The 17,849-nt window shown below is 43.8% G+C and overlaps 1 protein-coding gene across 1 annotated transcript in view; it reads right to left on the bottom strand.

Annotated features, from left to right (window-relative positions):
• Positions 1–1,924: 1,924 nt before the first annotated feature.
• Positions 1,925–17,849, bottom strand: part of pnmt (phenylethanolamine N-methyltransferase) — a gene marked incomplete at its 5' end in the record, with an annotated part of 50,190 nt that continues 34,265 nt past the window's right edge. Inside the window, 2 exons of the mRNA XM_079389107.1 lie at positions 1,925–2,718; positions 2,864–3,337. Coding sequence (XP_079245233.1) covers positions 2,887–3,337 — 451 coding nt within the window. The 3' untranslated portion in view covers positions 1,925–2,718; positions 2,864–2,886. The remainder of the gene's footprint in view (positions 2,719–2,863; positions 3,338–17,849) is intronic.

Raw genomic sequence — 17,849 nt, 5'->3', positions numbered from 1 at the left:
CTCTCTGGCTAATAAATAGATATTATCCACTATACTGTCCCGCCTAAGCATAGCTGTCAGATTTTCCTCTATTTCGGTCCGCAGACCTCTCTCGTGGCCAATCGTGTGCAAAACGTACAGTATTACATCTCCCGTTTTAATAGGATTTTTCCGACGCTGTAACAGCCTATATGACTCTTCTTGAAACTTCGGTCCAGCCCGTTCTTTTAATGCATCTGCCACTCCGGCATTGTGGGAGAGGAATTTATTTGCTGTGTTCACTAACACACAAGATTCTTCCTCATCCTCTAAACGTCCTTCTTTAAGAACAATTAGATTTCTGCCTTTTGCGAAATATACCCTATAAGGCTTTCTGTCCTCTGGTACAAATTCATCACAAGGGCTTTCGGGGTTGAAGGGTGGCGGAGCACTGGGATCCAGAGCGCTTTCGTTTTCCCCTGTGCGGGGCGTGAAACTCGAAGCTACTGACCCTCTCTCGGATCCTGTGTTCGTTTCACTAAAGTCTAGCAAATCCCAGCTTCTCTTGGGATTATTTTTTATCTCTCCACCGGATTCGTCAAAGATTCTTACTTTAGGAAATCCTTCTTTTCCCCCTTTATTCGAGTAAATAAAAGGTGGGATTTCCGCTCCATCCAGAACTCTGATATTCACTATAGAGGAAATTAAACTGATTTCCTCCTATGGTATTTGTCCGACCCCGCATTTACAATGTGTTGGACTAATTCAAACTAATCTACCGCCGAAATTCTCCTTCGAAAGGGTCACGGTGGTCATTTGTCTCATTAATTCACTCTGAATTTTAATGGGCTTTAAGTGTATACACTAGCAATACTCACTCTGAGTTCTTTGCTTTTTCTTTCTCTATTTTCAGGTCTTTTCACGCCCGCGCGCGTTTATTTAAATCCCTCTGGATTATCACTTTCGTTTTCTATTGCTGCGTGTGGGGGCTGTTTAATTTTCTCGTTTTATTTCGTTATCCCTAAATTATCTATCCTTAATCGATCGAGCCTCACGCGTTGGGCGCCATGTAATGTTTCTATACCGGTACAGGGAATTAAAACCCACTAATCATATCCATATTTCTCATAATAGGCTCATAATAGGCCGTTCTATACTCACCTCTCTGTTGAATGGATATTAGATGTAGTTTCAACTAGGGCTGTATACCTTGGAGAACCTGGCGATACGATACATACCTCGATACACAGGTCACGATTCGATACGTACCTCGATACAGAGCTGTCTCGATACGATTTGATACAATGTGACACGATTCGATACGATTCAATAAAAATACATGGGCCAGAGCCAATTAGTTAATGCTGAACACATTTACTCAAGAACTCTGCATTTTTCTTCAATTTATTGAAGACAAAAGTGCATTATAACAAAGTGCATTTTGCTTAAATATTTGCAACTTTAAGTGCTCTGATTAATTGTACACAAATTGTATTAATCTGGAAATTACCACAAGTCAACATTTAACTTTCCAAGGGTACAGTCTGAGCTCACACAAGTACAAAATCTTCTTCTTATTATTCTTAACTTCTTATTAAATCTTCTTATGATTCTTTTTTGTGACACCATGTACTGCCATAACATATTTCACTATGAAATCACTTAAATGCTACATCTTGCTTTAACATTTTCCATGAGTTTTTTTTAAACTCGCGGGCGCCGCTGCGCCCCCTAATGGCTGGGCGGAGTATCGATACTAAGGGCTAGAATATCGATACTGTATCTTTTTTTATTATATCGGTATGTATCTAAGAATCGATATTTTGAGCACACCCCTAGTTTCAACCCTCTGTTCCCGGTGGCCATGCTAATTCAGTCAAGTTCTGACCACTTGAAACTCGAAGTAAGGATTTATTTAGATTCTGATAACTAGTTATTTAAGAATTAATTACTCAGAGACTGATTTAAAAGTTTAACGAATCACCAATACAATGGTTTCGTTTTATTAAAAAATACAGTAATTCATAAGCAAATAAGCACGTGTCGTCTGTCTCCCCCCTCTGTCTGGGTTGGTTTCAGTTTCTCGAGCTGGCAGAGACCGTGACCCTTCACCCAGATACTACTCATTGCAGGGTTAACAGTTCAAATACAAAATAACAACTTCCCCATTTCTTAGATAGCAAGCATGCCTATTATTATTTTAAACTATGGAAAATTGTAACACCTCATATTGCACTTATATATTCGTAAATATAGGTGTCAAAACCATAAAGTTCATATATAGCAAATATGAATAACACCTCATGACTTTGTTTTGACTAGAAGGTCCATTCTGCAAGTGTATTTAACAAGTGCAAAATGCATCTCCTTGAAATCAACCATTTCTTTGCAAAGCTAGCTTCATAAACATATTATTAATAACTTCACAGCAATTCATATTCGTGCTCTCCATATACAGCACATACTGGAAACATAACATCTTTACATTTATATTTCTGTAACAAGAGTTTGAAGTTCCATTACCTCTAAATCATTTGTTAACATTTGCAATTCAGTAGAAAACCCACTCAAATTAATCATCTCTCTCATATTCTTCATTATTCTTTTGTTTAAAGATTCTTGTTTTCTCATCAACTTCAGAACCTCTTTTAGTTTAACACAGATCTTTTGATTTTCCAGCTCTGCCTTTGGCCCTCTTGTGTAGTTCCTCTTTTTGTCTCTTCTTGTCCTCCTTACTCTGGTAATGTCGCAGCCCCTGGTCTAAAAGACCCTGAAAATCAATTTCTATTTTTTCTGATTGTCTTGTTTGATTAGTTGGGGATGTATTAGAAAATGTCATACTATTATTACCATTTACATTGACAGTTAAAAAAAAAAGAATTAAGAACATACATACATGTCCTACCTTTCCAGTCCATGTACTACTCTTCAACTAAAATTGTTTGTTTTCTTAGCTTTTGCAAAGAACACACCAGTGACATCATCCACCCCCATCTTCATGTCTGGAGGCAGGTGGTAAATACACAACTGCAACAGCTCATATCCACTGGCCTTCAGGCTAGCACAGACCTGAGACTCATCCAGAGGGACCACAGGGATATACAGCCCTGGCGCCCCCATGTAGAAGCTCTCTCCCAGAGCACCAATAAGCAGGAGGTAACCACCTTTTTTAAGCAGGCTGGAGATATGGCCTAAGGCATGGTTGAAGGAAAGCAAGTCATGGCTAACACTCTCCAGGCAGAAAGATGACACCAGACAGTCTGCTCCAGAAGGGGGCAAGAACTCTGGTGGTAATGGAAAGGACTGGTGTACGTCAATTGGCAGCACATCAGACACAACTGAGCGAAGACGTGTTGCTTTTTCTGCCCAAGCCGATGAACTAGAGAAAATTAAAAGGTTCAGGACACTGGATTAGATTATTAGATATTAAGTGCAAGTTTTACATCTGGACTACTTATATTTATGTTTGTCAACATGAAATGGCATTTGCAACCTATTTCATTCTTGTGATATATATATATATATATATATATATATATATACACACATATGAGTGAAAGAAAATAGTACATACATACATACATACATACATACATATATATACATACATGCATACAAGCATAAAAGACTTGATGTAAAATAAGACCATGGACCCAAATGGGACTTGACTTCAAATGCACCTGTGAGAGAATTATGTCATATCAAAAAGGCAATGGCACGTTTTCAAAATACATTGTTATTTGACCTTACTGCCTTAACCCTAAAACAGGCAACATTTGAAAAGCTGGTTTGAAAAGCATATTTTATAAAATACTTACTATTTGTATTTTATTTTACAAAAAAAAAAAATCTTTATTGTAAACTTAAACTTCTATAACTTTTTTTATACTTTCATTTTTTTTAAAATGCTTTCATTTCAGCAATAATCTGTTATGTGTCTCATTAAAAAGAGACCAACCTTAGGTCTGTATTACAAAGTGTTCAGGAATTACAGTCATGCTGTAACAAGCATTATAAACAAGTGTTCTGTTTTCAGTGAATTTATCCTGGGGATACAAACATTAAAATAAAAAATAAGAGTCAAGTTTTGAAAAAAATCATGAAATTGTATTATTTGAGTTCCAATAAGATGGAAAATAGAAACAAATTAATTTTCTGATGTCTCTTTATGGTCTTGTCTTTATTAGGGTTAACTTATCTCTTTCCCCGCCTGTGATTTTTTAAAAAAGTTGCCATTCACCGCCAGCATTTTTGATTATTTTCACCTAAATTTGACAACCCTCAGAATATTTTCTGCTATGAATATATGAACATATTATATATCAAAATAAAGAACCGAGCCTCTACTTTAAAACACAAAAAGAAAAAGAAAAAAAAGCTATTTTATTCTATCTTCATGTGTTCATGTTTTATCAATATTGTATCATGTTTCTATACATACAGTTGTGGTCAGAATTATTCAAGATTCAAGATACAAAATTCAAGATTTTTATTTGTCACATACACAATTTTACAGAGTATAACCAGCAGTGAAATGTAGGTCAGGTCCGCTCCAAGGACAGTATAATAATATATAATACAAATATTAAGAAAAAGAAATGTAGAAAAAAATAAAAGATAAGATAAAAAATATAAATATAAATGTGCAGGTCAGAATGTTGTTGACTTAAATAGTAATAAAGAGGAATGTGCAAAAAAATTAGCAAAAAAGTTGTACAGGGTATGTAAATAGCAGCAATATGAGGTAGAGAAAAATTATGCCTGATGGCCTGGGGGAAGAAGCTCCTTTTAAGTCTCTCAGTTTTTGCCATCAGGCTACGGAAGCGCTTGCCAGATGGAAGCAAAGTGAATAGATGGTTACCAGGGTGATTTGAGTCTTTGATGATTTTGACAGCTCTATTTTTGCAGTGTTTTAGGTAGATGTCCTGCAGAGAGGGGAGAGCAGACCCAGAGATGCGCTCACCTAAGCACACAACTCTCTGTAGTGCTTTGCAGTCCTGATTGGAGCTGTTTCCATACCACACTGAGATTCACTGAGTCAATACACTTTCTATGGTCCCTGAATAGAAAGTTTTCAGGATTGCTGGTGAGACCCTGAATTTCCTCGGCTGTCGCAGATCGTACAGTCTTTGCCTGGCTTTCTTAACCAGTGTTTGGATGTGTGTAGTCCAAGTCAGGTTCTCTGAGATGTTTACACCGAGGTACTTGAAGCTACTCACCCTCTCCATAGGGGTCCCACTGATCATAAGAGGAGTGTAGGGCTGCTGCTGTCTCTTCCTAAAGTCCACGATCAGCTCTTTAGTTTTGCTCACATTCAGAGAGCGACAGTTGTCCTGGCACCATGATGTGAGTCTCTCTACCTCATCCAAGTATGCGGTCTCATCGTTGTTGGAGATGAGGCCCAGAACCACAGTATCATCAGCGAATTTGATAATAGATGTGGAGCTGTGAGAGGACACGCAGTCATGTGTGTAGAGAGAGTAGAGCAGGGGACTCAGGACACAGCCCTGTGGGGCTCCTATGTTCAGAGTGATGGAGTTTGAGGTGAACTGGCCAGCTTTCACCAGGTCTGCTGGTGAGAAAGTCTTGAATCCAGTCACAGAGTGAGGAGTTTAGGCCAAGGTCTGTGAGTTTAGAAGCCAGCTTGATGGGGACTATAGTGTTGAAAGCTGAGCTATAGTCAATGAATAGCAGCCTTACATAATTCCCATTGTTGCTGTCCAAGTGTGTGAGGGAAGAGTGGAGGGCGTGAGAGATGGCATCGTCAGTGGTTCTATTTGGGCGATAAGCAAACTGAAGGGGGTCCAAAGTATCAGGTATGGAGGAGCAGATGTGGCTCTTTACAAGTCTCTCAAAAACCTTCATGACTATAGATGTGAGGGCAACTGGGTGATAGTCATTCAGGCAAGAGGGTTTATTGTTCTTTGGCACAGGAATAATGACAGATTTTTTGAATGAGGTGGGAACCACGGAGGTAGCAAGGGACTCATTAAAGATGGAAGTGAACAAACCAGCGAGCTGATCGGTGCAGGACCTCAGAACACGGCCGGTTATCCCATCAGGTCCGGCTGCTTTCCTGACGTTCACTTTCTTTAGTGCCCTCCGAACCTCATCCTCTGACACGGTGATAACAGGATTATCGCTGCTCTGCCTGCTGCTTTCCTGATGCGCTGGACGGCAGAGAGACGCACCGCCGCCGTTGCAATCGAAGCGGCCGTAGAAGATGTTTAACACGTCGGCCAGCAACGGATCTGCTCTCACCTCCGCAGAGGATTTGTTTCCGAAGGCACAGATGGTCCTCAGTCCCAGCCACATCCGTCGAGAGTCATTGAGCTGGAAATGAGACTCAATTCTCTCTCTGTATCTGTGTTTAGCGGCTCTTACTGCGCGTCGGAGAGCATAGCATGATGCTTTGATGAATATTCTCATATTCCCGGTCAGAAGAGCCTCATTGTAAGCGGCAGTGCATGTGTTAACCGCAGCACGGATTGTTCTGTCCACCCACGGTTTCTGATTGGAGAATGTCCTTACAGTTATTGTTTCTGTAGCTTGCTCGGTTAGCGTGTTTACAAAGCTTAATACTACATCCGTGAACTCGCTGATGTCAGAAGAACTCGCCCGGAACATGTCCCAGTCGACACAGTCCCTTATGTCCCATTGGAAACTAATCCTAGCTCTAAGATCGTCCATCTTATTCTCCAAGGATTGGACATTTGCGAGCAGAATGCTCGGAAGAGGAGGACTATGAGCCCTTTTCCTAAAAGAATCCCAGCGCGTTTCCCGCTGTGTTTCTTGATCCTTCGCCTCGGGGGGTTATTGTTTACCTCCGCGTTCCGAAGAATCTCCAGAGGCCACTCTGGATTCATGGCTAAAGTGTCCTGGAACAGGTTAGTGTAGCGGTTCCGAATGTCCAAAAGTGTTTCTATGTTACAGGTGATCAGTGCCGACGTGAAATGTGTAAAAAGAGAAAGTAAAAGTAAAAAAGTAAATTAAAGCAAAATCTACGCGGCGCGACCTGGACAGCGTCCGAACACAGCGGCGCCATTTTGTTGATCCCAAAAGTTGATCCCAATTATTGGCACCCTTAGTAAATATGATCAAAGAAGGCTCTGAAAATAAACCTGCATTAATAATCCTTTTGATCTTTTATTTTAAAAATCACACAAATCTAACCTTTCATTGAACTTGAAAATGGGGGAAAATCTCATTATGAAAAAAATGTTTTTCTCAAATACACGTTGGACACAATTATTGGAGTAAAATATCTCTGAAGTATATTCCCATTCATATTCACACTTTTGGGCACTCCAGAGTGATTATGAACATGAAATTATCCAGCCATGGCTTCCTGTTTCACAGAAATATAAATGAGGGAAAACAAAGCCCAAATTCCCTTAATCATCCATCACAATGAGAAAAACCAAAGAATATATTTCTAAAGTGCAGCAAAAGAAAATTGAGCTTCATAAATGAGTGAATTGGCTTTAAGAAAAGAGCGAGAGCAGTGAAAATTCCCATTTAAAACATCAGGGCAATAATTAAGAATTTCCAATCAACATAAAATGTTACGAAACTGCCTGGAAGAGGACGTGTGTCTATATCATCCTAATGCACGGTGAGGAGGAGAGTTTGAGTGGCTAAAGACTCTCCAAGGACCACAGCTGGAGAATTGCAGAAAATAGTTGAGTCTCGGGGTTAGAAAACCTTAAAAATAAATTGTCAAACAGCACCTACATCACCACATGTTGTTTGGGAGGGTTTCAAGAAAAATTCTCCTAGCTCATCCAAAAACAAACTCCAGCGTATTGTAAGACCTCTCCGAACAGACACAGATATGCCATTGAATCAACTCATCACGAGGTCTAACCAATCACACGATCACATGTCAATTTCCTGTCAGCGTCTTATCGTTATCTACTCAGAAGAGTGATAATAACTAACTCAATCAGGAGAACAACAGTAGATCTTTGTCTTGCAACACGGGGAACTGGTATATCCAACAGGAAAAGGATGATTAAATTAATTGATGCCCTCAGGCCTGCAAAGGCACACAGGATCTATACAGTGCATCTCATGACTGTTGACCGTCTGTTTCCTGCTCTTCTGCACTTTCAACTCTTTTCTTTTGCAGACAATGAACAAAAAAAATTTCAATAAACGATTTCAAAAGACAATCAGAGCAACTACATCCACAAATGTTTTTTTTTTTTTTTTTTTGCTTGATGTGTTGTATGTAATCGGTGGATTTTAATTAATGTTTTATAACCCATTTTAGCATAGAAAGCTATTAACGTGTGTGAACTATGTGATGTTTGGTCTCTTATGAATGGTCGTGATAATTGCAGAACGATGAAATGAATGAAAAGTGGAGTATTCGGTATCATACTCAGGTGATAACACTTTATAGAAGTTATGAACAGAACTTCCAGAGAATTTTCTCCACGTGAAAAATAAATTGATAAATTGAGTAGCATGTAATTTATGCATGATAAGGAACAGTACGGGGCATGGCTAAGCCCTGCAACAACGTCTGATTGGAAGATCGCGTCGAGGGACGGACCAGCTCGGATTGGTCAAAACGCCAATGTCCAAACAAATTCAGTGCTCGCTTGCTCTCTCAATATTTGGTTCTTTCACCTTCGTTGACCGCGCTACAAAGTGCTCATGTCATATAATACAAAATAAGTGGAGCAGTGTGATTGATTGGTTAACCTTATTTCATTTTGGAAATTGTTGTAGCAATTTCTGTCTTAATCTATTATATTGTTTGCCGTGGATTAATTTATTATATTGCTTGTGGTGGATTCACTTTTATATTGTTTGCTGTGATTTTGTTGGACCATTGATGGTACTGTTTTTCCTCTTTCACAAACTGCAATAACAACAAACACTAATTGACACACCTGTGGAACCCCGTTCACATCAGCGATCTAATTTGCCAGCTGATCAGATCACTCCCAATAAAAAGGACTCTAGATCTCTTACCGGAAAAATGCGCTCTGGACAGATGAGCGAGCCGTGTGCTGAAGCGGACTGTTGCTGATCTTCGCTTCCCTCGGTGTTGTTGCTGGCTGGATTTCCTGTGCCTGGTGGAGTCGAATCCCAGATTCTGCTGTGTCAACGCTCGCAAAACTCCGACTAAAGGGAAGTGGTTCTTGTTTTTTTCCCCACGCTGATGTGGTTTTAATATCTGAGTTGAAGGAGGCGTTCTTAGATGTCCATTTCTGATAAGGTGACAGATCCAGGAGTCGACGGCAGGGCAGCAGATACGATAGCATTGTTGATGAGTCCGTTTGAAGTAGGAAAGGAAAGTTGTCATTTTAGTCATCTAAGAGTTTTTCTAAGTTGCCGGGCTACGAGCAAGCGGCCCATTGATTTCACGATCTCTCCACTGACAGACGCAGAGCGGCGCCGCGGAAATCCTGGTCCGGGATTTTTCGGGATTGGGATTGGCTGTTTGAGGTCTCGCTGAAACAGACATTCTTTGCCGGCGGCAGGGGAAACACGGAGCTAAATCCGGATTTGACTGGATTTGGGTATTGGTTCACCCTGGGACAGAATATTGGACAATTCATGTTTTATTGTCTCCCCTGGCTTTTGAGGATGAAATTGTGATTTTACTGCCCTTTTAAATTGCATTTTTACAAAACATAATAAAGTACTATTTTGGTAATTCTTGTCTTTCTCTCTGTGTTGGTGTGGCTGGGAATCTAGATTTATTTGAAATTTACAGACTTCCAATCTGCTACATTAGTGGCGTAGTCGGCAGGGTTCCCTTTCCACACCACACAGTGAAGAATGGCAGATGAAAATGAAGGGCAGCCTGAAGGCCCAAGGTGTAATGTGTCACAAGGAACTGGGGCCAGACTAGAAAATGTTCCACTTAATCAGCCTGTGATAAATGCAATGATGATGCCTTGGTTTATGGGGGTCCCATGGATCCCAAGGTTTAATGGTGACTCAAGTAAAATGAGTTTTTCTGAATGGAGTGGGCAGGTACAGGCTATGCTGAGGGCACAAGGGTTAAATGAGGAACAGAAAATTGATTTTATATATGGGGCACTTGAGGGTGAGGCAAAAAGAGAGATGAGGCTATTGAATCCAAGAAGACGCTTAACAAGCGTAGACCTGCTGAGTGAGTTAAAGAGGCTGTATGGGCGTGAAAAACCAGTAGCCCAGATCCGGGCACAATTTTTTAAATGCCATCAACAGGAAGAGGAAACTGTTTCTGCTTTCATTCTCCGTCTCCGGGAATTATTCTCCACATGGAGGGAGCAAGAACCAGCGGGCTCTGCCCAGGATGAGATGACTATTAGGGACCAGCTTGTCCTGGGTTTGAAGCCTGGTGTGGTGCAACAGGAACTCCAAAGGCAGGTACGTAGGAAACCTACATTGTCCTTCACTGAGGTGTGTAGTGAAGTGAGAGCATTAGAAGTTGAGTTGAAGATGGAGCCTGTCTGTGCCTCACGTATCTTTGTGCCACAGACAAACCAATCCATGGTTGCACCAAGCCTAGAGGAGTGGAGGGCGACAGTAAGAGCTGAACTTAGAAAAGAAATTACAGACCAACTTTCTGTTATTAAAGAAACCTTAACTGACGAGATTAAACGCCAACTTTCTCCTCAGACTTGGGTGCATAGAGATCCGCCTTTATCCCCTAGGGGGGCTGTTCAGGAGGGCCGGTATACTGCCTCCCCCAGGCGTCACCAGACTTTGGAATGGGACGACCGGGGCAAACCAATCTGTAGAGGCTGTGGGAAGGCTGGTCACATTCAGAGGTACTGTCAACAGGAGAGGAGGCAGTTAAACTAACAGCCCCAACCACTGAGAGCCAGGTGGTTGGGGAGGGGGACCAGGGAAACCAAACTGACAAACCATCTCTGGTGGGGACGTGTCCGGGAGTTGAAGTTGTTGTTGCAGGAGTGAAATTGCCCTGCTTGCTTGATACAGGCTCACAAGTTACATTGTTTAGTGAAACTTTCTTCCAGAAATGGCTGAGTGGAGAGCAGAAGCGAAGCCCACAAGATCTGCACTGGCTTTCTCTAAAAGCAGCTAATGGATTACAGATCCCCTATATTGGCTACGCCATCTTGGATTTTTCAGTGGGAGGAGTTACCGTGCCAGGTAAAGGGGTTATCATTGTAAAGGATGAGTGCCTGAGTGCTGAAAGGGGTATTTTAGGGATGAATGTCATTTCACATTGTTGGAAAGAGCTGTTTCAGGGAGTTCACCCTGGCCTGACTGTCTTCGGTGCAACTATGTCACGTGAAGCAAAGGGGGAATGGGAGCGTGCTTTTGCTGTCTGTCAAAAGGTTTCACAGGTTGAATTATCCGAGGGACAGATTGGAGTGGCCAGGTTAACCAAGACCCAGTTTATTTGCCTCCGAATAGTGAGATGGTACTGTGGGACACACCTCTATGGTGCAAAAGCTGGGTCAGATCTTTGTGTTTTGGTGGAGAGCCCAGAAAGAGATGACGAGTGGCAGGTGGCCCGGACTGTTACTATTGTGGTGAAAGGACGTCTCCCTATAAGGGTACGTAACCTCAATCCTTACCCTATATTGATACCTCAACGCCGCCCCCTTGCTAATGTTTTCCAGGTTGACCCAAGGCAGATCCGAGGAGAAAAGGATCTTGTTTTGAAGACTTTAGATCCAGGCGTGGTGGAAGTGGATGTGCAGACCAACCATATCAGCACAAAGGATCAGCATCCAGTCAACCTGCTGAAAGGTGATGGCTTAACCACAGACCAACAACAGCAGATGGACTCACTGTTACAGCGATGGAGAGACATCTTTGCAGCAGGTGATGAGGACTTTGGCCAGACCAGTGCAGTCCTCCACTCCATACCTACGGGTTCTGCACCACCCAGTAGGGAGCGCTACAGGCCAGTTCCACCAAGCCTGTACCCTGAATTGAGGGAACTTCTGCAAAACATGCTGGATAATGACGTCATAAGGGAAAGCTCCAGCCCTTGGGCAGCACCAATTGTCCTTGTGAAAAAGAAGGATGGATCCTGGCGCTTTTGCGTGGACTACAGGAAGCTGAATGCCCTAACCCACAAAGATGCCTATCCCTTGCCAAGGATAGAAGAATCCCTCACCAGCCTCAAGCAAGCTGCTTGGTATTCTACCCTTGACCTGGCCAGTGGATATTGGCAAGTAGATGTGGACCCGAAGGATCGAGAGAAGACTGCATTCACCACACCCTTGGGCTTGTACGAGTTCCAGAGGATGCCCTTTGGCCTCTGTAATGCACCTGCAACATTTCAACGCCTGATGCAGCGGTGCCTGGGGGGGCAGGTCCATGACTCTCTCCTGATCTACTTAGACGACGTTGTTGTATACTCCCCAGACTTTGACACCCATATCAGTCACCTGGAGCAGGTCTTCGAGAAGCTGGCAGCCCATGGCTTAAAGTTGCAGCCCCATAAATGCAGCCTGTTCCAGAGGAAAGTCACCTACCTCGGCCATGTCATCTCTGGTGAGGGAATATCCACAGATCCCGAAAAGACCGCTGTCGTTGAGAACTGGCCTATCCCCTTTACCATTAAGCAGGTACGCTCATTCCTTGGGTTTGTGGGGTACTACAGAAGATTTGTAAAAGGGTTTTCTAAAATAGCTGCACCCCTGAATGCTCTTCTAGTAGGTTCTGCTAGTATGCGGAGAGGAAATGCTTCCATCAACTGGACCACAGATTGCCAGATGGCATTTGATTCTCTGAAGACTGCTCTGGTGAGTGCCCCAATCTTGGCATATGCAGACTTCTCAAAACCTTTCCATCTTTACACGGACGCCAGCCTGGGAGGTTTGGGGGCTGTGTTGGCACAGCTACAGGATGGTAGAGAGAGAGTTATAGCTTATGCCAGCAGGAGCCTTAACCCTACCGAGAGGAATGACCAAAACTACAGTTCTTTTAAACTGGAGTTTTTAGCCCTTAAATGGGCCGTCACCGAAAAATTTAAAGACTATTTGTGGGGCAATAAATTCCTGGCCTTTACGGATAATAACCCTCTGGTCCACCTGAATACGGCACACTTGGGTGCCACAGAACAGCGGTGGGCCGCGCAGCTGGCGAATTTTGACTTTGAGCTTAAGTATCGCCCTGGCGCTTCCAATCGTAATGCTGATGTCTTGTCCAGGTTACCACAGGAAACAGGATCCAACCGACAGGCCCAAGTGGAGACAGCAGTGGTGGAGTCCGAGGCTAGCACAGAAGCCAAAGACCATTGGAGGGATTGGCAGGAGAAAGATCAGACGGTGGCTCAAATTAAGGGTTGGGTAGTTGGAAATTGTTTTCCAGGAGTTGAGGAGAGGAAAGCTTGCCTACCTGCAACAAACCGCCTCTTAAGGGAATGGAGTCGATTACACATCCAGGAGGGTGTGTTAAAGCGGAGGGCCCAAGAGCGTCATACAGGGTTGAGCCTCTATCAAATCGTGGTTCCCAAAGACAAGACTTATAAGTTGTGGGAGAAGTATCACAACGCCTCAGGCCATATGGGGATAGCCAAGGTTGAGGGCTTGCTGAGAAAAGCCTTCTTTTGGCCCGGAATGGGTGCTGACTTGCAAGATTGGGCATCCAAATGTTCAATTTGCACTCAACAGAAAAGAGGACCAGAGGTAAGGGCACCCTTGGTGCCTATTCTTACATCATACCCTTTGGAAACCGTTTCAATTGATTATTTGTCGCTTGGTAGGCATGGTGACACTTATCCGTATCTGTTGGTAATAACTGACCTTTTCTCCAAGTACGGATGGGTTGTCCCCACAAAAGACCAGACAGCAGCCACTACGACACGTGCCCTTTGGCGCCATCTTATCCAGCCATGGGGGTGTCCAGAACGAATCCTCTCAGATCAAGGGGCAGCCTTTGAGTCAACCATGGTGGTACAGTTGTGCAGTCTGTATGGGTGTACCAAAGTTCGAACTACACCCTACAGGCCCCAAGGAAATGGGGCCTGCGAAAGGTTTAACAAGACTGTTTTGTCTCTTTTAGGAACACTGAGTCCAGAAGATCAAGTGCGGTGGCCAGATCATTTGCCGACTCTCTTGCAGATGTATAACAACACCCCTCATGAGACCACTGGACTGACCCCACACTTTGTCATGTTTGGCCGACATGCCCGCCTGCCAGTAGAAACGGCTGTTGGGGCGCCACCATTGACCCAAAGACAAGACTTGGAGGGTTGGGTTCGCCAACATAACCAGACCCTACAGAGAGTCTACAGACAGGTGGCAGCAAAAACCAGAGAAAGCAGAATGCGGGACAAGGCCAGGTATGATCAGAGAACAAAGAAACTCCCCTTGTTGCCCGGAGAGCGGGTGCTCCTGCGCAACTTCCGCCGTAGAGAACAAGGGAAGTTGGCACCGTACTGGCAGCCCCAACTCTATGTGGTTCTTGACCAACTACGCCCAGGCCTGCCAGTTTTCCAGATAAAGCCTGAAGGAAAGGAAGGCCCCATCAGGACAATTCATCGGAATCACCTAAGGCCTTGCCTTTTCAACCCCCCTGAGGAGCCTCAACAAGCCCCAGAGACTGAACCGGTGAACCCCAATCTTTCAAATGCCTTGTATTCTGGGCCTTTGTCGCTACCTCTGACCTTTGTGCCCATAGCCTGTGCCCCTCCTGCAGTTTTAGTGGACGATGACCCAGTAGCCCCTATTGTGAGACCTGAGCCAGGAGATAGATCTCCCCTGCGTAGGTCCCAGAGACAAAATAGGGGTAGGCCTCCAGACAGGTATGGACATTAAGACTTTGTCGGGACGACAACTGTTAAGGGGGGAGGAGTGTCATATAATACAAAATAAGTGGAGCAGTGTGATTGATTGGTTAACCTTATTTCATTTTGGAAATTGTTGTAGCAATTTCTGTCTTAATCTATTATATTGTTTGCCGTGGATTAATTTATTATATTGCTTGTGGTGGATTCACTTTTATATTGTTTGCTGTGATTTTGTTGGACCATTGATGGTACTGTTTTTCCTCTTTCACAAACTGCAATAACAACAAACACTAATTGACACACCTGTGGAACCCCGTTCACATCAGCGATCTAATTTGCCAGCTGATCAGATCACTCCCAATAAAAAGGACTCTAGATCTCTTACCGGAAAAATGCGCTCTGGACAGATGAGCGAGCCGTGTGCTGAAGCGGACTGTTGCTGATCTTCGCTTCCCTCGGTGTTGTTGCTGGCTGGATTTCCTGTGCCTGGTGGAGTCGAATCCCAGATTCTGCTGTGTCAACGCTCGCAAAACTCCGACTAAAGGGAAGTGGTTCTTGTTTTTTTCCCCACGCTGATGTGGTTTTAATATCTGAGTTGAAGGAGGCGTTCTTAGATGTCCATTTCTGATAAGGTGACAGATCCAGGAGTCGACGGCAGGGCAGCAGATACGATAGCATTGTTGATGAGTCCGTTTGAAGTAGGAAAGGAAAGTTGTCATTTTAGTCATCTAAGAGTTTTTCTAAGTTGCCGGGCTACGAGCAAGCGGCCCATTGATTTCACGATCTCTCCACTGACAGACGCAGAGCGGCGCCGCGGAAATCCTGGTCCGGGATTTTTCGGGATTGGGATTGGCTGTTTGAGGTCTCGCTGAAACAGACATTCTTTGCCGGCGGCAGGGGAAACACGGAGCTAAATCCGGATTTGACTGGATTTGGGTATTGGTTCACCCTGGGACAGAATATTGGACAATTCATGTTTTATTGTCTCCCCTGGCTTTTGAGGATGAAATTGTGATTTTACTGCCCTTTTAAATTGCATTTTTACAAAACATAATAAAGTACTATTTTGGTAATTCTTGTCTTTCTCTCTGTGTTGGTGTGGCTGGGAATCTAGATTTATTTGAAATTTACAGACTTCCAATCTGTTACACTCACATGCTGTAACATCACACGAGCGAGACTCCAGAACTCAAACATTCCGTGAAGCTTTATGATTGCAGAAACCTTCAAAGCCTGAAGCTACGCAAAGAAACTCTGAGAAGAACTCCAAATGCATCACCAGTCGTGACTTTCCCAGAAAGACGTCATCCAATGACCTCTTAGCAACCAATCCGCGGCACCGTGGTTCCCTCAGCCAGAGAAGGAAAACCAAAAGATCAGATGTGAACTCAAACGCAAGCAAAAGCAAACCAAAATCTTCATCTCTTGCTGAGCTGGGCGAATTAATCCTAAAGCAGTAACGATAAGCTGAAATATCTGCTTAATGAGTTTTCTCAGGTTGAATTTAAAGAACTAGTACTAGACTTTTGGGAACTTCATGCAAATGCAGCAACTCATTTCCTGAACCTTGTGTTTGTGCATATTTGTGTGTGGTAGGTTAGTTTAATGTATTGTTAGAATAACTCCAATAAACTCATATTTCATTTATAAAGTATGTATTTTCTTGTGTTGTGTATTTTAAAGTTAAACATTTGCCCAGATCTTGTATTAACTTGCTCACAAAATTAATAAAATACCAGTTTTGTGTTAATTTTGTTGGTCATGGAATAAGACAGAAATGGTGGGATACACTAAAGTCGACTAAGACGCTGGACGACTAGTTGATAAAGTGTAAATTATAAATTTTGAATCAAATCAATTTAATCAAATCAACAAATGGATCGGCCAGATTCAATTCCCTAAGAAAATAAAATTTGAGTTAATTTCTTACAATATTCAGTTATCAGACACGACTGGAACTTCAAATGGGACTGACTTCGATGGTCAGATGAAACGTCTTAGGTTACGTATGTAACCCCAGTTCCTTGAAGGAACGAGACACTGCGTCAGGAGACGTTTTGGGGAACGCCTACAGCATAACCGGCTCTGAATACCAATGAAATCTGTCCAACGGATGGGAGGGATGTCACGGTCGAGGTGACGTAATGACCAGCTGGGATAAAAGCACGTGCGGTGAAACCGGCGTCAGCTTCTAGAATGAAGCAAGCGCTGGCAGGGATGCCGGAAGTGTGGGCTCGTGATGCAGCGTTTCGTTCCTTCGAGGAACTGGGGTTACATACGTAACCTAAGACGTTCCTCTTCAGGAACTCGAGCTGCGTCAGGAGACGCTTTGGGGAACGAGATACCCACGGCACCAGACTTCCAAATCCCTGCCCTGTGTGTATCCATACGGAGCACAGCTAGGGCAAGAGAATGGAAGAACCTGGAGTGGCTCGCATGTCCAGGCCATAGAATCGGACAAAGGTCAGAGGCGTGGACCAACCCGCAGCATTGCCCTTGGAGGCCGCCACACTCCTAGTGGAATGAGCCCTGACTCCCAAGGGAGAGGGGAGATCAGAGGACTCATAGGCCAACTGAATGGCATCCACAATCCACCGACTGAGGGTCTGTTTGGACGCAGGAAAACCTCTTTTAGGGAGACCAAAGCAAATAAGCAATTGGTCCGCCTTCCTCCACAAGGCAGCTCTGTGGACATATGCGTCCAGTTCTCGCACTGAACACATACGATTTAGCCTCAGCTGGTCAGGTTCCCGAAAGGGAGGAGGACTAAAGGCCTGCAGCACGACAGGCCGTGGTGTGACAGAAGGAACCTTGGGGACATACCTTGCACGAGGGTATAGAAAGGCTTTGGCCATGCCCGACGCAAAGTCCAAATGGGTAGGGGCCACAGAAAGGGTCTGCAAGTCCCCAACTCTCTTCAGAGAAGTGATCGCCAGAAGAAACACGGTCTTCAGGGTGAGATGGCGATCTGAGATCTCCTCAATAGGCTCGAAGGGAGGCCTACAGAGAGCGTTCAACACCACAGCCAAGTCCCAAGGGGGGACCCGGGACCGTACCGGAGGCCTTAGCCTCAGTGCACCACGGAGAAAACGTGTAACTAGGGGTTGTCTGCCCACTGTCAGTCCACCAAGAGGGGTGTGGTAAGCAGAGATTGCCGCCACATAGACTT

The sequence above is a fragment of the Barbus barbus genome, assembly GCF_936440315.1.
Source record: "Barbus barbus genome assembly, chromosome: 32".
Classification (NCBI taxonomy): domain Eukaryota; kingdom Metazoa; phylum Chordata; class Actinopteri; order Cypriniformes; family Cyprinidae; genus Barbus; species Barbus barbus.
Note: the sequence above shows the minus strand (reverse complement) of the source record. Positions and strands in the feature narration are given on the sequence as shown.